This window comes from Procambarus clarkii, chromosome 22, assembly GCF_040958095.1.
Source record: "Procambarus clarkii isolate CNS0578487 chromosome 22, FALCON_Pclarkii_2.0, whole genome shotgun sequence".
Taxonomy (NCBI): Eukaryota; Metazoa; Arthropoda; class Malacostraca; order Decapoda; family Cambaridae; genus Procambarus; species Procambarus clarkii.
Window position 1 is genome coordinate 6,847,939 of NC_091171.1, and position 22,638 is coordinate 6,870,576.

General features: G+C 40.7%; 1 protein-coding gene across 1 annotated transcript in view; it reads left to right on the forward strand.

Annotated features, from left to right (window-relative positions):
- Window positions 1-22,638, forward strand: part of LOC123748321 (FERM, ARHGEF and pleckstrin domain-containing protein 1-like) — a 434,539-nt gene that overhangs the window by 234,336 nt on the left and 177,565 nt on the right. The window contains 1 exon segment of the mRNA XM_069329367.1: window positions 7,788-8,018. Within this exon segment, the coding sequence (XP_069185468.1) occupies window positions 7,788-8,018 (231 nt within the window).

Genomic DNA, 22,638 nt, shown 5'->3' on the forward strand with positions numbered 1-22,638 from the left:
ATACCTTGCTACTCAAGTGGTCATTACTTTCTCTCAGTTTGCTGATTATTTCTACATGATAGTTCACTATAATATCTAATTTTGCCAACTTGTTGTGTAGACTGCTTATATCAATGCTTTCTTCATTAAAACCCCCAAAATCTAGCTGTTTTTCTTCTTGCTGGCAACCATCTTGAATGTTGTCGTCTACAGTTAACACTAGGGCAACTTTTTCTTGTCCAATTTTTTCACTTTCCTTGGCACATTTGTGTTATCTCACCTATTTTTCCAAAATACTACACCTTTATGTTCCTAGAGACACCACTCACTATCATCAACCTGTCCTACAATACTTAGGAATTGTGAAATATCCTGAAGCTCCTCTGATGCAGGTGTTGACACAAGGGGTGTCACTTTTTGTGAATGTATCTGACTGGAGGAGTATTACTGTACTAGCGGAATATCGCAGCATTCAGTTCTTGCACCAGTAATGTTCATCGTCCACAAAAATGATCTACCAGAAGGAATACAGAATTATATGAAAATGTTTGTGGATGATGCTAAGATACTGGGTAAGATAGGAGACGCAGACAATTGTAATGCCCTTCAAATTGATCTAGATAAAATAAGTGCTTCGAGTGTCAAGTGGCAAATGGAATTCAATGTGAATAAATGCTATGTTATGTAATGTGGAATTGGAGAAAATAGACCACACACAACTTACAAATTATGTGGAAAGGAATTACAGAACTCTAATACAAAACGAGATCTAGATGGTGGTTTTGGACAGTAAGCTGGTGCCAGAGGAACACACAAAGAACATTGTGTATGCGTCACTTTCCAACTTCAGACGCTTTTAATTATATGGATGGTGAAATACTAAAGAAACTGTTCATGACTTTTGTGATACCAAAATTGGAATATGTAGCAGTTTTATGGTGGCCAAATCTCAAGAAGCACATAATAAATAAATTGGAATCGGTGCAACGGTATGCTACAAAATAGCTTCCAGAACTGAAAAACAAGAGTTACGGGTTGAGACCAAAGGCATTAAACCTGCCAAAACTAGAAGATAGAAGAAAGAGAGGTGATATGATCACCACCTTGATGTTACCTTGAAGTGTTTCCAGGGCTTAGCGTACCCGCGGCCCGGTCGTCGACCAGGCCTCCTCGTTGCTGGACTGGTCAACCACTTACAAAATGCTAAAAGGAATAGCCCAAATTGACAAAGAGGAATTCCTGAACTTCACAAACAAGAGAACACATATTCAAGCTGAGAAAACAGAGGTGCCAAAAATATTTTTTACAAATTTTTTTTTGCAAACAGAGTGGTGGACGGTTGGAACAAACTGAGTTGGTGGTGGAGGCCAAAACTATCTGTATTTTCAAAGCATTATACGACAGAGGGTACTGGGAAGACGGGACACCACGAGCATAGCTCTCATCCTGTAACTATACTTAGGTAATTACACTTACCTGTACCTGTAATGTCAAAGGAGGATTCGGAACAGCATTGAGCTTATGAATGAACCACTGTCGGTTATTCTGAATTGACTCCCTAATCTCCTTTATGAGTGCAGGGTTATTTTCCAAAGTTTCCTTGGGAGCTGGTGCAATTACAGTACTGTATGTCATTCTCACTGATTATGCATGAACCTATCCAGTGTACCCAGCTGATACCACTGTGTACCTCAGGAAACGGCATAATGATTTACACAGATGGTTGCTTTCATGTACTCTGCCTGATTTTTACAGGTGGATCTCAGTCTACAGATGGAGTAGATATCTTAAGTTATTTTACCAGATACAACTTTACTAGTTTCAACCAATAACAACTAATAAAAAGTTATGTGACAAGTGATTTCCCCAATAGCCTTCGTCATATGATAAAAACAAAAAACATTATACTTCATGAGCCTTATTATTATTCCACCATGCAAGAATATAACATGAACACTTGATGGAAAAAGAAGCCTGTCTCCTACTTGTTCAAATTGCATTATTCCACTTAGTTATATACATCTCCTAGTAGTAAATCCTGATTTTGTGACTGAAAAAATTTGTTTCTCAACAATTCCTTTAAGCAAAATGTCTCGGTGAAGATTCCTTCAGTACAGTTAAACCCCATGAATTTTTACAGTGAATGCGAGTGTCTTGAATGTTATATACTGGTAGGTTGTTTTGATTAATTTGGGAATTACTTAGTGCTATACTATATCTTATTGGCTTAGTGCTTTTCTTTTTAAAGCTAATTACTCGCTGGTACATACTTGCCTAAACACAAGTGTGATCACACATTAGTATTTTATTAGCTCATTTATTTGCTTAAAGATAAAGGTATTTCTGAAGGGAGCCCCTTGTAGCTCCCTTAAGCTGTCTTCCTGAGATGGCTTCATACTAAAAGGTCACATCAGCCACAGAAGTTCTTTTGGCCTTCCGGGACCAGAGCCAGAACCTGGCCCTGTCACGGAGGCAAAGAGGTGACAATCTGCCACCTCACCAATGGAAGCCTTCAGAAAGTCAATGCAGCTTTACAGACAACTGGAGTGTGCACAGAAAATTAAGCTTTGAGAAAACACCAAAGAACTACTGTAAACAAGGACATGGAACAAAGGATTCACTGAAACAAACTTAAAACTATGTTAGAACTGATTGCCAGGTGGCTGGCCCTGGCTCTCAGCTGACTCCCCACGTTAGTTCTGTTTCTGATTTTGGTGTCGTTTTGGCATCAGTTTCGGTGTCACAATGGTGACTTGTAGGTCATGCCAGTTTGTGGGTGAGCCCCGGAGCTTCAAGCTAAGAGCTGGCCTTCCTTGGACATGCTTGTCCTGTGGGTGCCAGGACAAGCAAGTCCTGGCACCCACAGGACTTGCTGGATGGTTGGATGGGGACCTCACCTGTTATTGGTTGAAGTAGGTCGTTGGTTTGGTCATTGCGCACTCTCGGGAGAGCCCTCCTCCACACGACATAGCAGTCATGTGTTGCGGAGGTTTGGTTCTGCTCAGGGCTCATGCTGGCCATTTCATGGTTTGCCCTGTTGATGCCATTGTGTGGGGGGGGGGGGCATCTAGCCAGTTTTGCTGGGTTCTGTCCCATGATTTGTGGAATTTATGGGTGGTTTTTCAAGGTCTTCAGTGGAACTTGTTAGTCCCCTTTTCTGTGTTTGGAGTCGGGTGTGTCTGCACTGCATCTGGGTCTTGGGGATTGGTTGGCCTTGAGTGTGATTGAGCCAACCTCTTCTCTTTGGTGGGTGTCCCTGCCCTGAATTGGGACCCTGCAGATTTCCAGTACATCCTTGATATCTCAAGTCTGAATGCCTTAACTACTGCACTGCGCAGAGCACCTTAAGGCTCCCAATCGGGGGTGCAGAGTGCCATATGGCACTTTTAGGTACAGTATAGGGAGCAATTCAAAATTATCGCAGGTACATGGGGCTCTCATCCTGTTCCTCAGGACTCCAGTAAACAGACGCCATTTTGAAAAAAAATTGTCAACATCCATACTGACTGTGAGAACCTTAGTACTGAGAGAGTGACCAAGGATGGCGCATGCAGGAGCAGATCACACCACCACTGTACAGCTAGGGGCCACAACACCACTTAGTAATGATGAATAACATAGGTAACTAAATATTTTACATTGTGTCACAGATGATCCTGACTGTGATAAAAACTATGTACAGTGTTCAGATATCAGTGAATGCATTGCTAGTTATGAAATTAACCGCATGAGGTACAGACATAGCACCCAGCTATTGTTTCCTGCATCTATGCATCATGAAACGACCTCGTGTTCCTTCACAATATAACCTTGTGGCAATGGATTCATATTTGGGATTTTGTGACAGGAATGTGATAATAACAGCAGTTTTGTAGCTAGTCATAGCGAAATGTGTAGAATATTGGAGGCATTGACTTGCTCATGTGATTGCTGGCATCGTCTGCTTGTATTATGTGGCTCAACAGACATTCAAAATCGTTGAAGATAAACTCCATGCTGTGTTATGAGTTCATCACCATACCCACCAGAACTGCTTATTAGTCTGTTATGGTGCATATAAATGTTGATAGTGATATATGTGTGTGTGTATATAGCAAAATAACAGCAAGAACACTGTTTAGTTGGTCTAAGAATATACAGTACAGTACTGTAACATGCGAGTCACCATATATGAGCGCCATATTTTTTAGAATAGCAATGTTCCACACATTTATCTATATAACTTCCACAAATTATATAATATTGAATAATATTACTGTAAAAAACTAGATATAAAATCATTCACAGATACTGAAATAATTATATAAAAATGTATTTGGAGCAGCCCATGCCACACTCAGCTGTTGGCTACTAGGCTGACCTTGGATTCATCTTCTGTGTATATAAACTCTCAACACACGATCTTTGTGGTTTATCATGGTGCACAAAAAAATGTAGATAATTAATAACAGCAAAAACACTGTTTGATTGATCTTAGAATATATTATATGGGTCACCATATATGAGCTCCATAATTTTGAGCATAGCGATGTTTCCACACATTGAACTATATAAATTACACAAATTACACATCTCTGAATAATATTACAGCAAAACAAACAGACAAGAAACGAATAAAAGACATTGAAATAATGATGACAAATTATATTCATGGCAACTACCGTCCCACAGCTGGGTCGAGCTATCGCCCCACAGTGGGTCATTGTGGCCCAGTTGCATTTGTTATGTTCATGTCTTCGCCAATCTCGATGACTGGCTGTGTGGGCCTCCAGTCAGTCCGTATGTCAGCTGGCCAGGGATCTGGTTCTTTCCCAGCTTGTTGAGTTTGGGTTTCTGGTGAACTAGTGGAAGTCTCAGTTGGTGCCATCCCAGGTTCGGACTTGGCTAGATCTCATTTGGGACTCTCATCAGTGTGTCTTTTCCTGCCTCTGGCAGCCTTGCTCTGCCGGCAACTTCGTTACCATCCAATGTTGGATTGGCCCTGGGTGGCTCACTGGCTTGGTCATGTGGTTGGGCAGGAGCCTGAACTTTGCCTGTCTTGTCTCTACCCAGGGTAGGGTTTGGCTCTGGGCGCTGTGCCATTTTTCCAGTTTAGCCCCTTCTGTTACTTTTGGGAATTGGGGAGTTTGGACCCCTCCTGCCCTTCTTCAGCTCTTGCTTTGCTAACTTGCTCTGTGGAGCTGGATGCTTTGTGTGATTCTGCTTCTGACTTCTTCGGGTTTGATTCTCTGTGTAATTCACATGTGGGGAATGTCCAATGGTCTTGTGGGTGGGCTGTCTCACTTTCAGCCTTTCACAGTGGAGTGGACCATCAATGGCACAACCTTCCCATTAGCTTTTTGAGACATTCAGGCTCTCCAAGGTGGTCCTCTTTACATGGGCATTGAACCAGCTATTTTGTTCCTACTTGGTTCCATTACCTGATTGCATGGCTCTCACAATGGAATCCTTTGGACTGGCCTTGTCACAGCAGTGGTGCATTTACCTCTTTTCTCCCAGTTCAGTTTTTCTGGGTGTTGGTCAGTCTGGAGTCATACTCAGGAAAAGCAGTCTTTCTGGCTCCTTGGTGACCAGCCCAACATTGGTTTCTGGTGTTTCTAGACCAGTGGCTGAACCCAGGCGTTTTTCTATGGCTCCGCCTCTTCCAGCAGATTGGCCTGGCAGTGTACGTCACTGGATTGAACTTTCCCTGTGCTTTATGCATCTGGACTTTGATGTGTTTTATTGCCATTTGTATGGTGAGCAGTGGGTAGGTTTGTTATTCTCACCTACATCTTTCAATGAGCTGACAGTAGGAAGTAGCCTGGCATTCTTTTTGCCATTATTTGTCTCTTCATCGCTTGAGCTTCTGTTGCTTACATTTGTTATAGACACCTCTTTGGTGCCATTCCAACAATTCACTGATATCCTTACTTTGGTGGCCTGCTTTCTTTAAAGCAATGATCTGAGCAATGTTTTCTTTGCTTAGTTCCTTGGTAGGTGACTTAATAATAATGTCATATCACATGAGCTGCTAATAAGTGCAAAAAAACAATGGTCGGCCACAGAGCATAAAGCTCTGTGGCCGACCATTGTGTCTGGCTGGTCAGACACAATGGACAGGCCAGACACATGGCCGACTGTATGTCTGGCTGTCATTGCTCCCACAATGACAGCCAAACCGCCACTGGCTGTGGTATTTTGGTTGCTTCAGAGAGCTAATGTCTGCTCTAAGTAAAGAAAACCAAGACTGACTTCTGCCTTTGTGACCTGGGCTGACTTTAGCCATGTGGGGGTTAGTGGCACTGATTGGTGGTTTCATTTTTTTGCCACGAGGTCGTGAACAGTACCATGATGTCTTAACCACTCGTCAACTAGTGAACTGACCTCCAACTAATTGAGGTGGGTCCATCATTTCATCACGGCCTTCTGAAAATAGTTTTACAAAAATAACATTTGCTTTGAAAATAACACTTATGGGATAGCGACTTCGCAGCAAGTTTCGGCTGAAGAATGCATCTGCAGTCTCCCAGAGGGATCCTATGGTGGGTTTGGCTGGGGTGCATCATTTGTTGTGTCCAGTGGCAGCTCTTCACTGCTGCCTGCATGTCACTGGTTCTGTCTCACTGGATGCCTTTTTGGTTGATCCCATTTCCTTGGTTCACTTTTCCAAGGCTCACATTTCCCAGGTTGTCCACGGTGTCATCCAGTCTAGACTGCCTGTGGTCTATCCATGGGCCCATGTTGTTCATAAATATATGGCTCTAGCTGCTGTTTTCTATTATATGTCATGGGCTGATATTTGGGTTTTGGCATTCTGAAAGGATGCTGGCAGCCCAGTATTTCATTAATGTTCCTGGGCCCTGTCGGCAAGTGCAGCTTTGGGCTCTGTTGCCTTACCCCGTTTCTCTTTTTTGTCCTAAGTGCCTGCCGCCAGTCACTTCTGGTAAGTCTCTTTCTTGTTCTCTGTGGTAAGTGTAGCATCAGGGACACGTCCCTCCAGAAACCCTGCATGAATATAACGAAATGCAAATTTCTGGAGGAGCCCTGGTGGCTCCCTGCTGTCTCTCCAAGTTTGTCAGTTCATCAAGGGTTTGCTCACCAGATCCAGAACTGACATGGAGAACTGGCTGAGAGCCGAGCTGTGCCGCCTGGTAGTAATAATCGGTACTAACAATTTTCAAGTTTGAGTGACTCCTTTGTTCTGTGTAACTTGTTTGCAATAGTTCTGTGGCAGCCTTTGGAGTTTTTTTAGGCTTCATTTTCTGTGCACCTTCTAGTTGTCTGTAAAGCTGTGCTGACTTTCTGGAAGCTTCCTCTAGTGAGGAGATGGATAGTCACTTGCTCTCTGCACCTCTGTGAGGGGGGGGGGGGGCTAGGTTCTGGCTTTTGTCTCTGGAAGGCCAACAGTTGTAGCCACAGATAATGTGACAGTTCAATGTGAAGCAATGTCTGGAAGACAGCTTCAAGGAGCTACCAGGACTCCTCCAGTAATTGGCATTTCATTACTTTCAATGCAGGTTTTTTATATCTTTGTGTCATCCTTAAATAAATACTGGTCTGCACATTAATTAAGCCACATTTATTTGATTTACACGTGATGAAACTAACAAAAAATGCTTATACCTGTATGGTGCTTTAAATTATCAGCAAAACTTAATTTGCATTATAGTAATTTGCTTTTATCATTTTACTACCAATTACAGTACTATTATTAACATGAATTTTATGTTTTCTAATTAATATCTGTCATATCCACTATCATTACTTTGGCATCTAATATTTGTATGTTGCATTGGCCATTTTACTAACTTAGCCATATTTTACAGTTGGCACACCTGTGTCTTTATCGTGTGGCTCCATGACCCTGGCATCGACCGGTGACCCACAATCCCCTGGGTCACCCACTCAGACAGAAACTGCAGACCTTCATGACTTCGACACTCGTGACCTCGAAACCCCTAGTGTGACACCTTCCAGGCAGGATACTCTATCTCCAGAGACATCTGTTACCTCCAGTCCTCAGCGAGGTCACGACCCTGAGTACCCACATCATCCAGGTCAGCACCGCCACTACCAAAGGGCACCCTCCTTAGACACTAACTCTACCATGTCATCACGACAACAGCTGAATTCTAACCCTGCTCTCATGGAGGGATCTATAAAAGAATATTCTTATGTTGATAACTGTCATTATCAGGAACCAGCAGATGACAGTGGGGATAATCTATCGCATGAGTCCTATGAGCTAATTGAAAGGGAGGGGGGTAAGTGGGCAGAGTCCCAGTCAAGCTCCAGGGCTCCTAGTAGGTCTGGTTCCAAGCTAATGATTAATAGTGAAATTGGAAGTACAGAAGGCCTGGAGTGGGCAGAACTCAAAGGGGATAATAATGGTAATAGGGGTCGTGCAAGTAGCTATACTGGCAGTCTCCCTCGTAGTCATGGCAGCAGTACTAATAAAAAGCAAACAAATGGTTATACTGGGAGCCTTCCAAGAACTCACAGTAGCAGTCAGTCTTGTACTTTATCCCGCAGCTTAGCTGGAAGTCGAGCAAGTTCTAGAATTACTTTGGAACTTCCCCTTGATTCTCGGCCATCCGAGAATGATGATGAAGATCTTGCAAGTCCAGGTAGTCCCGAGTTTCATGAAAACAGTGTGTGTGAAATTACTAGTGAGAAAGGATACATCTTATCAACTCGTCATCTTGGAACTATCACCATCACAGATACTTCCTCAATGTTTAGTCAGATTTCTCATTCACGTCATAGTGGCTTAGAACGCCAAGAAAGCCTTCCAGAGAGTATTAGTATTAGATCACGCTCAAGTAGTCATTCTAGAGTAGGTCGAGAGAGTCGTGAAAGTTTACGTGAGGTAGGGGATTCTACAAGCATAAGCACTATGACCATGACAACTAGACTCTCTGCCAGTATGAGAGCTGCCAAAGAAATGGGTCATTATGTTGATTATGGCTCATCACAGGAAAGTCTTCATAAAATGAGCTCTTGTGAAAGTGATGGTGGCTCATCACTCTCTTCACATACTAGATCTTCTACAACACCTAGACCACTAGATCTTCAGCATGGCAATTTCCTACAACACAGGAGAAGTACATCAACAAGTCCTCCAAGTATTACATCTTATTCCTCTCAAACTAGACCCCGCTGTATGGATTTTTCAACTCTTCACAAAAAGCCAAAGTTTCACATGTATGGAGCAGGTCGAGGAAGTGACTCTGGTGGCAACACAGATAGTGATATATGTTCACCATTAGAAATTCCACATCCAATACCTCCTCCACCAGAAGATGTACGCGAGGAAGAGGAAGATGATGACGACTTAACCCCTTCTCAGGAACAGGTACAGTTTCTTCCTCGTCCAGCAGATATGGACCTGATTACAAGAGTTCGAGGTAGCAGTGATGAAGAGGAAGATGAACAAGAAGATTTACAGGACTTGGAATTAGAATCTGAACAAGAGGATCAAATTATTGTAGTTATAGAGGAGAAAGAAGAGCCTTGTATATTTGATTTTGAGATTTTGCCACCACCTCCAGAGGTTAAAGAAGAATCTCCTTCAAGTGGAGAAATGGATCTCACAGATACATCACGTGAGAGAAAAATTGATGAAAGTGATGCTTCAGAGCGCACAGTCATAGAAAGATTCAGACTTCCTGATGAACGACTTAACAAATTAGGTTCTAAAGATAGCCAGATGAGCATTGAAGAAATAGATGAATCAATTCTTGATAGGCGCTCTTCTATGACAGGGGAGCGAAGGCAGTCTGCTCACGATATTGGACGTAAATCCCCATATCCAACCTCAGAACGGAGACCATCAATTCAGGACATGGGTTGCATTTCTCCTTTGCTACTTGACAGAGAGCGCAGGTCTTCATTGCATGAATCTGAAAGGAAATCTCCTTATCTAGAAACAGACAGGCGATCCTCTGTTCATGATTTAGGCAGACGATCTCCATATGAAAGGGATAGAGAAAGGGAAGATAGAGAAAGGAAGTCATCCTCTTCTTCAGAAAGACGAAGCTCAGTATGCTCAGATCGTCGCAGTTCTGTATCTTCAGAAAGGAGAGGATCTGCTTCTTCAGAGAGGAGACCTTCTCTCTCAGACATTGGCAGAAGAACGTCAATATCAATTGAACCTGGGCAGAGATCACCATTTTTTGATGCTCCTGTTTTTGAATTTGAACCAGAGAGAGAATCTGATTCAGTTGAGCCAGATACCTCTTCTTCAACTCTGGCATCAGCATCAGAGAAAAGCCCAACAGTGTCTGATATAGAGAGGAAAAACAACTTCTTTAATGGATTAATGCTTAATGATTCACTGATAAGCATGGACGAGTTTACTGAAGCACTGATACCTCCCGAGGAAGCACCAGAGCCTTTTGCTTCAATATCAGGAGCACGAGTGATAGAAATCGTGGAAGGAAAGACGGACCATAAAGTGATTGTCACAACAGAGCCAGAAGAGGAAGAGGAGGAGGATGAAGATGAAGAGGATGATGATGAAGATGAAGATGAAGAGGAGGAGGAAGAGGAAGATGATGAAGAGGTATTCATAAAAGAAAAAGTTATAATTGCAAAAGAAGATAGTATACAGTCAGTAGAAACAGAGGGTGAAGAAGGGAATGAAGGTTTAAGAGGTAGAGAAGGTGCTGTTGGGGTTGACACCCTTGTCCTCGATGAGGATGATGCAATTGGTGCAGTTGGTGGAACAGAGGAAGACTTAGATCAAGATTATTTTGAGGATGATGATGAAGATGATCATGCACAAATGAGTGATCAATCCCCACAGTCTCCTGACCTTGTATCAGAGCCTGATGAATATCATGATGATTACCAAGAGCCCGAATACTACCAACCATTTACCCGACAGATTGACATAGGTTATGCTTTTCCCTCTCGCACATTATCTCGTATTAGTGAGAGAAGTACAACCTCTGAACAGGAGCACGAACAAGACCATATTGGTTTGCCTGAACCTGAGCCTGAACATACAGATAGCAAAATTTCCACTCCTACTGAAGAAAAACTTCCTTCAATTCCTTCTGAAGAGCAACAGGGGGAACTACCCTCTGATTATTCAAACTCAACCAGTGATGACAATCAGAGTGATAGAAGAACAAGTTTGAATGCAGAACAAGAAACTCCTCAACCATATACCACACAGTTCTTCTTAAGAGACCTACCAGAATTTGTGCCTGGAGATGAGAGTGATGAGTTCCCTTCCCCTCCTAGCTCTGCTTTCCTGGAGAATCCTCACACAGAACTTAGCCATATAGAAACTTATTATATGGAAATCAACCAAAGAGTGAATCAGAGTAGCGAAGGAATATATGACAATATACCTGTTAAATTTGAAGGTATTCATGAGGTTTCTGAATCTGAATCAGCATCTGAAGAAAATCACACACTTCAAGAGCCTGAAGATAATCTTGAGATGTTAGACGATGTACAGGCAGTTGAGGAATTGGAGGAAGAGCCAGGAACATCAGCAGTAAAGGAGAAAACTACTACTCCAAAGCCAAAAACTCCTACACGATTAAGAAAGGAATTGCCATCACCTTCTCCACCTCCTCCGCCACCACCCCCAAGGCCATTTATGCGACCTCCATCCCTATCCAGAAGTCCGAGTCCTCCTTTGACACCCCCAACTCCTATCGCTAGAGAAATGCCTATAACTAAGTATGATGGAGGTCAGGTCCTTGACCTTAGACACCGTGTGGCTATTGAGTTCGAGGTACGGGGGGGGCATCTCCATGAGAGTAGGGAAAACCTTTCTACTGCGGGTCTAACTGCTCAAACTGATAGTGGAGAATGGAATAGCTTTTAGTATTTTTTTTATAGATTACACATTTGTTACAGGAATAACTCTGAATATGTGCTGTTACTGTCTGTTACTGTGTCACAGTCCCTTACTTTGCTCACTTGACACTTTAAATTGTCACCTTATCATCATTGGGAAACACCTGCACTAAGATTTTTCTTCTTTGCTTAATTGCATAACTGTATAGATTTAAGAATGCAATTAATCTTGCAGTCTATTCTCTTTTTGGTGCATTATTCAGGAAATTTAAGCCTGTCAAGTATTATGTAGTGTGTAAATTACTGTTTGCTGTCAGTTAATTTAGCATCACAGTTATCATATCATATTGGTGTTCATGAGCAATATATTATAAGTCATGCAAGACACTTTTTAGCATTTTGATGTTGGTTGCTGTTCTACTGTTTCCTGTTAAACTTGTCTGAATTTGAAATGACGAAATTAGTGCTCTGAGATACTGTGTGTCAATGAAGCTCAATGGAAGATTGTTACTATGAATCTGTAAGCTTTAAATTAGAATAGAAGATTTTAAGCACCATATGCACAATGACATAACATTCCTACAAGGGACAAGTATAGAAAAAAAATAGTTTTCTTGAAGAGGGTATTCTTAATCATATTTTCTTATTATTTTTCTCGTATTTTCATTTAAATTGAAAAGATTGAATGTTTTTCTGATTTATGTATTCGAATGTCAGTTGTAGGTAATTATTTAATTCTCATTGTCATTACAGGTTCATATTTTTCTTTTAGACAATACTTACATGCCACAAGAATTGACCAGTTTATCACGATTTTTCGCAAATGTAGTTAAGTTTATGACAGAGGAGGTAATTCTACTCTTTAATTCCTGGCATTAAAAGTCTAATTTACCATACAAGTCAGATGTTGATAGGATTTATGATTACACACAAAAGGCATCTTAAATTAAAGCTTATATATACCGTGCTGTGTATATATAAATATATATACACAGCATTTTTTGCTGTGTATATATAAATATATACACACACACACACACACACACAATCATACACACATCCACACTGTAGTAACCCCCCTGTAATCTGGATCTCTGTTTAGTAGATTTTTGGATTATCCAGACATATAAATTTCAATTTCATCACACTTATTATTCATGAAGTTTCAGTGTGATTTAGTGGATGAGGATACATATACATATTGGTACCACTGAACACAAAACATTTGATTAATTTCTTTCATATATATTGATGCATTCTTATTTAAGCAAAATTACAGGTATTTTTAACACATGTTGCGCTACCAAATTAAATATAATTACAAAATTACATCTTGCAAACTACGTGGGGGCAAAGCCGATTTGTTACATTGGGGGAACTTATTGGAACCGTCATGCCCCTGATCAATTTTTTTTTTTTTTTTGGGGGGGGGGGAGGACCAACAGCCATTATAATGCATTTACAGATGTGGTATATACTATACCAGAATAGTACCTGGATAGTGAAATATCTTCATAATAACTGAAGCACATTTAGTTAAGTACAAATCCATCATAAACAATCTTCATCCAAAGCTGAATTAAAAAAATCACAGAAAATTAATTTATTACATATTTTTAGTTTTGAGGGTTATGTAAATTAGTGCAATCATTGATAAACAATTTGTTGTTAAACTTGTAAATATATTCAAATTATTCACCATGCACACAACAGAATGATCAAGATTTACACACCAAAAGTTGGCTGGTCTATAAAAAATTCATTAGGCATTCATTTATCATGCATTCCTCATTTTGAATATTACATATAATATAGCAATCACTTGCAAACAGTTTAGTGTCCAAAAAATATACAGTATATGATCATTATTGGATCCAAAAATTTAAAATGATTATCAAGAAGTTTTTCACCAAGTGGTGGTGAGGGAGTGAGTGTAGTGTAGGTGGTGGAGGCAACAGCAGACTCGGGGAGCTAGCTGAAGTTCCTGCCTCACACCACCAGCCAGTCTGTCAGCAGAGAGGAGAGGTGGTTGTGCCTTGTATAACATACACAAATTTTCTGCTCAATGGAAATATATTTCCACACTTTCTTAGCACCTACAGCCCCATGACTGCTGTTGTAAGACATCTTGCTAATAAAAATTGAAAATGCAGTTCAGATAATGTGGTAAACGATAAGACTGTAGACTACAACTAAGCAGCTCTGAAGTTCAGAGACTTCAGGATTTCCTATCTGGTACATTTTTTGGTTACTTAACCCTTAGACTGCGCAATACATACATATATGATTTGACAAAAAATAATTTAAGATAAGTTATAAAACTTGCACAAACACTTTCCAATTTTTTTTGCATAATCAACTAGGCAAATGCTCCAACTTTGTCTAAATGATCACAGCGTAACTTGAAAAACCAGAGAATCAAAATTAAATTTAAAATTGAATATTGAAAACTTCAGATTTTCAATTCAGAATAAAAAATATGAACTATCATTAATTGTTCATTTAATGTTTTTATTCTCTCAGAATAGTATATGATCTTCATTTTCATTAAATTAGAATATAGGTTTTTAGTATAGTTTACTGTAAAAAAAATCATCAATAGGACATTTGAAATATGTGGCAAATTTAGAAAAAAAAAATTATAATTCCAAATGTATAAAGTTTATGAAAAATCCATTCTGATGGGATTGTAGAACAGACAGCAGAGCACACAATATGTCAAATTAGTGAGAATCGGTTAATAACGGGAATTTTAGAAGCCACTCAAAGTTGAAACTCTGGTTTCAGAGATAATTGAAGTTGAAGTTATTAACAATGAACATAGGTAGTTTTAAGTCGTTAATTTAATTGTACGTTTTAATAAATATTGTTTGGCATTCGTACTCGAATATGTGAAAGTTGTAGGTCAATATGTGTTGAAATGAAGTCAAGAAAAAATAACCCCCCCAAAACTCAAAATACTGTATAGGGATAATTATAACAAATATAATGATTTAGGGGATATATTTAGGGTATCCTTTATCTAAGTGAAAAAAACCTAAAACCCTACCCCTAATCATCAAAACAACCTAAAGAGACAAAGAAAATAGAGTTTGAAATCAGAGAAAAAATCAACCCAAAAAAATTAAAGTCCCAAGTTTTGCTAGTTGTGACTGACTTATTTGTTGACCAATTTCCTTCTATCCATTATTTCCATAGTTATCAAAATGTAAGCATTCTCCAGGATGTAAGGGTTAAAACAAAATCAGATAATAAACAAAGGAGAAAAATAACTAAAATTTTAAAACATAAAAATTTACCTAGAAAAAATATTTTTGGGACATTGATGAAAGTAACATATATTAACATTGGATAATGTTTTTATATGATATATAACAAAATAGATCATACTGTATTAACATAGTTATTCATTATGTTTTTTGTTGTTATGTATTACTCGGCAATGATATAAAGGCACCAACTGCATATCCACTTTGTGGACACTTCTTACTATTATTCTTCTTCTTTGAGCATAGGACAGGTGCTTGCATTTCTTTATTACTGCATAATCCTTCAGTTACAGTTATTAGGAGCTGTTGTTCTTACCAATAAAACGTTCTTATCTTTAAAAAATTCATCTAAAATGAATTTCTGAAAATATTTTTTTGAGAGTTTCACGACACTGAAGACAATAAGTTGGAGATTTGTTTAACATTTTTAAGTTACTTTTACATAATTTGAATATTTTTCGATTTTATGGCCCCCTAAATTCGCGGTAATATGCGCGGTCTAAGGGTTATTGGGCTGGTAGAGTTGGCCCACCTTACACTTAGTTCAGAGCTTGTCTGTGCTTTGCTGCCATTTTGTAGATGTGCTTCATGAGTGGCATTTGTTGTGTTGCTGTGGTGGTTGGTCCTTGCCTTGCTCATGACTTCTTAATGGGATTGTGTGTTTAGCAGCCAGTACTCTGAGCTTTGTCTTGTGGTTGTTGTTTACTTCTATCTCTGCTGTAGATTCTCATGGCTCCTCCACTTTGTGCATAATTTTTAACCTAAGTTACATGTAACTTTGAAGGGTGTCCCACTGTTTTTCAAACCCTGATTGGCACCCCTTGTTGTCTCCAATGCTCCTGTTGGGTGCAAAGCTATTTCCATCTGTGGTGTGTGACATGTATTGTTGCTGGATGTTGACATTGGTAGAGGCTTCATTTCCAGAGGGGCTTTTCTTGGAGTGGTCCAATTAGGTGGGTTGCCTTGTTCTTATAGTTCCTTCAACCTCAGGGGTGTTGCTCTGAGAGGTGAACACCCCCATCCACATTTATTGAAGCAGACGTTGAATATTTGGTTTTGGACTTACTGTATGTGCCAAATTGGCTGTTTCTCGAGTCTCTTCCTGGCTCAGTTGGCAAACTAGCCTCTATTAAGACTACCATACAGTTGGCTTCTGGTCTCCACTCCATTATTGAAGACTCCAAAATGGTCTAGGTAATAAGAAGACTATTGAAGATTATTGAAGACTCCAAAATGGCCTAGGTAATAGTTTCACAGGTGTCTGAGGTAGCTCTTGTAGGATCAGCTGTTTCTAAGCTGGTACTGGAGGGTTGTCTCTCCACTCTTCACTCATGTCTTATTATGAGGACTTGAAAGGGTTTCTGGCATGGACTTAGGTTCTGAACCTAGTCCAAGAAAATGGAAAAGTTGTTTGGAAAGCCAAAAATTGCAGTGAACAGACAAAAGCACAGACATAAGGCAGGAAATGAAAAAGGAACTGGCAACAAATACTAAACTAGCAAAACCCAATAAATAGCAGAGTCCTAATTTTTTTTTTGGGGGGGGGGGGAAGATACGAAGAGGATGGGATAACATCTAGGTCAGCAACAGCTACAGAAGAAGTAAAAATCATAAATAAAATTGTTGGGTCAGTGGAAGACCTTGCAACCAAAGATAATGTTTGTGATTGCAGAAGAATTGTTAGGTTTATGAAGGAAATAATCACCCCCTTCAATTGGCCATAAATAGAACTAAACAGATGACAGAAGTGCTCAGAAATATCAGAAAATTACAGTGATGAGAGTGGAAAAACTATGGCCATTAAGAAGTCTATCAAAAGAAGACAGAATGAAGCTTAAATGATACATCAATGAAGAAAAATGACTACACAAAGATAGGAATGAGAGATTAATATATATACTGTGTGTGTATATGTATGTATGTATGTATGTATATGTGTATAGATATATATATATATATATATATATATATATATATATATATATATATATATATATATATATATATATATATATATATATATATATATATATATATATATATATTACACACACACACACACACACACACACACACACACTGGAAAATATTGGAGGGGTGACAGGTAAGCTTCTATCATGGATGAAAAATTTTCTGACTGATAGAAAAATGAGGGCAGTAATCAGAGGCAACGTATCAGAATGGAGAAATGTCACAAGTGGAGTACCACAGGGTTCAGTTCTTGCACCAGTGATGTTTATTGTGTACATAAATGATCTACCAGTTGGTATACAGAATTATATGAACATGTTTGCTGATGATGCTAAGATAATAGGAAGGATAAGAAATTTAGATGACTGTCATGCCCTTCAAAAAGACCTGGACAAAATAAGTATATGGAGCACCACTTGGCAAATGGAATTTAATGTTAATAAATGTCATGTTATGGAATGTGGAATAGGAGAACATAGACCCCACACAACCTATATATTATGTGAGAAATCTTTAAAGAATTCTGATAAAGAAAGAGATCTAGGAGTGGTTCTAGATAGAAAACTATCACCTGAGGACCACATAAAGAATATTGTGCAAGGAGCCTATGCTATGCTTTCTAACTTCAGAATTGCATTTAAATACATGGATGGCGATATACTAAAGAAATTGTTCATGACTTTTGTTAGGCCAAAGCTAGAATATGCAGCTGTTGTGTGGTGCCCATATCTTAAGAAGCACATCAACAAACTGGAAAAGGTGCAAAGACATGCTACTAAGTGGCTCCCAGAACTGAAGGGCAAGAGCTACGAGGAGAGGTTAGAAGCATTAAATATGCCAAAACTAGAAGACAGAAGAAAAAGAGGTGATATGATCACTACATACAAAATAGTAACAGGAATTGATAAAATCGACAGGGAAGACTTCCTGAGACCTGGAATTTCAAGAACAAGAGGTCATAGATTTAAACTAGCTAAACACAGATGCCGAAGAAATATAAGAAAATTCACCTTCGCAAATAGAGTGGTAGACGGTTGGAACAAGTTAAGTGAGAAGGTGGTGGAGGCCAAGACCGTCAGTAGTTTCAAAGCGTTATATGACAAAGAGTGCTGGGAAGACGGGACACCACGAGCGTAGCTCTCATCCTGTAACTACACTTAGGTAATTACACTTAGGTAATTACACACACACACACACACACACACACACACACACACACACACACACACACACACACACACACACACACACACACACACACACACACACACACATACATACATATACACATACACACTCTGTATATATTTTTACTATGAGTAAATAGGGATGAGGAATCCTGAGAATGGAACATAAAACCAATAATCAAAATCACTAAAGGTCAAAACAGGAAGAAACAAGTCAAGAAAAATGTTGTATAACAATATAGATGGTGTGAGATCCTAAATACTAAAGTTAAGTGATGTAATACAAATGGAAATATCTGTTGTTGTTGTTGTTGTGGCATACAAAACATGAGGATAGAATTTTATGAGGTGGTATTGTCATCGGGCAGGAAGCAAAGAACAGAGACACCGCTTCCTTCAGAATTGGCAGAAAAACTTCAATAAGGCAGCCAACGCCCAAGCCGCCGAGGCATGTGCACCGATCGCTGGCTTGAAACCCCAGCACCTCCACATCCTCCTCGAGCCAGTCCAAAGACAACTCTGCAAGGAAAAGAAGCACAAGACCAAAGCCAAATGCCCATGGGTGTGCAAATCTTCAGCAACCAGGGATGCCAAAAGGGAAGGGACCTGTATATGAAGCTGCACCTGTCCAATATTGCGAGGAAGCACAGGGGCGAACAAGCATGCATTAAGGTGCTCAAACTTGGCCCCCTCAGGTAAACCTGAATGACCATAGTCAACGCTTGCCATTCATACATGCGGGTCCAACAGAACATATGCCACGCCCCTAGCGAAAAGAAAGGGCAGTCTACCAGCCAGGAAGACTCCTGCACCTCGTAACACACCCAGTAAGGAAAAGAGGAGCCAAACTCAAAAGATGACGGGTCCATTATCAAAGCATAATCCAGGTCTCGCAGGAGGTAAGCCGCAAGGATCTTGTGATCCTGTGGTCCCGGGTTCGATCCCGGGCGCCGGCGAGAAACAATGGGCAGAGTTTCTTTCACCCTATGCCCCTGTTACCTAGCAGTAAAATAGGTACCTGGGTGTTAGTCAGCTGTCACAGGCTGCTTCCTGGGGGTGGAGGCCTGGTCAAGGACCGGGCCGCGGGGACACTAAAAGCCCCGAAATCATCTCAAGATAACCTCAAGGGTAAGCCACATGCCTCTCACACCTTCCTAAGCAGAATGCAGGAAACCGAAAACCTGCAGAAGGAGGGAACCGAAGAACCTAAGGGAACTCGAAACCAAATCCAGGGAGGAGCCGAACTCACATCAAACTCGTACAGGGAGGAGGGATACAAAAACCCCTTCCCATGCAACAACAAGCCCTGCACTGAGGGTACCAACAGTCAAGTGGGGTCAAATGGGGCCCAAGCCCCCCCCCCCCCCCTAAATCAACTCCTTTCCAACCCCAGAATCCTCCACGTCAAGACTCAGAGCTGAGCCATCCTCCAAATCCTCTGCCTCTGGAGAAAAGGCAAAGTCCACTTGAAAAGCAGGGATGAAGGGGGTCCGCTGGCGTGACCCTAAGTCCCGGCAGGAGGAACAGGCTCAAATGCCTTTGCTGCCAATCCGAGAGGGGAAGTCTCTGAAGCTGCCCGAGTCTCACCACCAACAAAACCCTGCCCCCGATTCCGAAAACCTCAGACGTTTGGGAACCGGGAGCAAGAAGGGGGGGGGGGAAGCATTATGAACTACAGCAGGGGAAGGACAAGAGGGTGCAGACCAAAACCAAAGTCAAGGCGACTTATACCCCCAAGTCCTGGGCCCTATAACCCAAAAGGGGCAGCCCCGGGGCATCTGGAAAGGCAACCAACTGTGCTCGTTGCATCAACCTAAATCTGTAAATGACGAGCATTGTATGCTTGTCGCATACAATGCGGAAGCTGCCTGCACCTGAATATCAGTAACAGTGGAATGGGTGAACTGGAGAACATGCAAGAAACACCACTTGCAAGACTCTGGGTCAAAGGTGTCATTGACCCAACAGGCAGCATGGTGGAGGCAAAGACGATGAATGTCACCCCTGAGACAAGGGGACAGAGCAACCTTCAAACTCGCATGAAATGAGGTGGGACTCAGAGGACTTCTCCATTGGACCTATGAGTCCTAATGGGGGGGATTCCAGGGCCCTAGGCTGACGGCTAAGAGAAGCCCAGGCAAGGTACTGCTAACCGGTATTCTAGAGATACAAAGCAAATAAACTAAAAGCTGAACCCCTGTGGCATGTATGTACAATCACAGGGGCCTAGAGGAGGGCCACCAAAAATGCAAGTGGAACTATAGCAACACAAGGCAGACCCCCACCAGGCAAACAAAAGAAAAAAAAGAAAAACCCTGCAAAAGCACAACGTCTCCAGGGGAACAGAACCAGCCGCTATGCGTATATCAGACAGCTGCACAGTACGTTGCGCCCCAACCAGTGACGATGCTACCTCCTACCTATGGTCAAACAGTGGCAGGAACAACCCCAGCTGACCCCAAGGGCGGGCAATCACTGAGCAGCAAAAGAACCCTGAGGTGGTAGTTCCCGAATGGCTAATGGAAGGTAACCCTAAACCGCAAGGGTTTAGGGTTACCCTACATGGTTACTTACATGGCACCTAGGGAAAGTGACCCTAGGCGCATGTAGTTCCAGTACTTCTGGAATTACTCCTGGCTTGCACACCACCACACCACAGCACAACACCACAAGGCACAGCACTGCTCAAGGATTTGAACCAGAGTCGATCAACCGCCACCTAACACAACAGTCTCAGAAGTGGGGTTGGGAAGCAGGCGTGGGAGGTCTGGGGGTTCCACCTTTCCTCTCCCAAGGAGGGGGGAGCTGCGTAGAGCAGCGCGGCGATTGTGGTGATGTCATGCTTGTTTGCTTGTTTTCTGATTGGGGAGTTCTGCTTGCTCGTTCAGCTTTCGGTTTGCAATTTTAACCAGCTGTGATCTGGCGATATGATCACTAGGTACAAAATTGTTAGGGGAATCTACAAAATTGATTGGGAGGAATTCCTAAGACATGAAACTTCAAGAACAAGAGGTCATAGATTTAAGCTAATTAAACAAAGCTGCTGAAGAAATATAAGAAATTTCACTTTCACTAACAGTGATAGATAGATGGATCAAACGAGAAGGTGGTGGAGGCCAAAACTGTACGTAGTTTTGAAGCGTTTTATGGCAAAAAGTGCTGGGAAGACAGGACACCATGAGTGTAGCTCTCATCCTGTAACTACACTTGGGTAATTATAAGAATAAGGGGAAAGACATGTCTCATCATTGCTGAATCTGATATTCACCAGGAAAGGAGCGATCTTTGACCTTCATTACATGTCTTTATTTGGTAAGAGCAACTATGTGTAAAAAATGAAATGCACAATATGTTATGATCTAAAAAAAGATTGAGGAAAGTGAAACAGTAAAGAAACTTGACTTAAAAAAGAGAATGCTGTGGAGAACCAAGTAACTTCTTAAATGGATTTTATTGAAAAGTATTTTTGTTAGCAAGGAATTAAATTAAATGTATGCAAATTTTTGTGTGATGTACAGTACTTGAAGAAGGGACCCAAAAATTCACGTTAAAACATATATGCAGAACTGGAAAGCATGATTGATTCATCATGAACTATGTACCCTCCCCCCCCCCAAAAAAAAAAAAAAAAATTAAAAGAGGCCTAATCCACAAATATACCAGGAGTTCAAACAAGTATGAAACAATTGTTTGGCAGTGAGAAGAGAAGCAGCAAGAAACATTGAGAATGGGATAATGGAAAAATGGAAAATGGATACTGTACTGGCTTATTTTATAAAATTCCTAAAAGCAAATTGCATGTAAAGATAGAATCCACAGATTAAGTACTGTATAGGAAACAAATTCACAGAGACTGAAAAGAAAATTTGCAAATTACTAATTGAATAGTTCCATTGTGTGTTTGTGCAAAATGAGATATTCAGACCAGACAGATTGATGTGTGACTTTCGAGCTGGAAGTTACTGTGTAATAAACGGACAAATTTTTATGATAGACACTTAATATATCTGGACTTAAAAAAAGGTTTGACACAGTTGCACACAAGAGGTAGTTCTGGAAACTAGAACACACAGGATGGGTTGATGATGTTTGTCTTTCATTGTCGTAGATGACTATGACTTCAATTGATGTGTTGAGGTCATGACTTGTGCTTGACTTAGATTAAAGTGAGGGAGAGTTCCACAAATCATCAGCCTCACTCTCTTATCCCGACCTATTTGAGTCCAACAGCAAGACAAGTCGAGACAGCAGGCGATAGGTTAGGATGCACCCTGCAAACAAACAACGTAAATGTCCCTATTTTACGCTTCTTACAACTTGTAATAAAGTTGATACATCTTGTTATAACATTTTTATGAGTATTAGAATGTTGTTACACCTTGTTAAATTAGTTGTTACAACTGGTTAGATGTTAAAACTTGTTCAAATGTTGT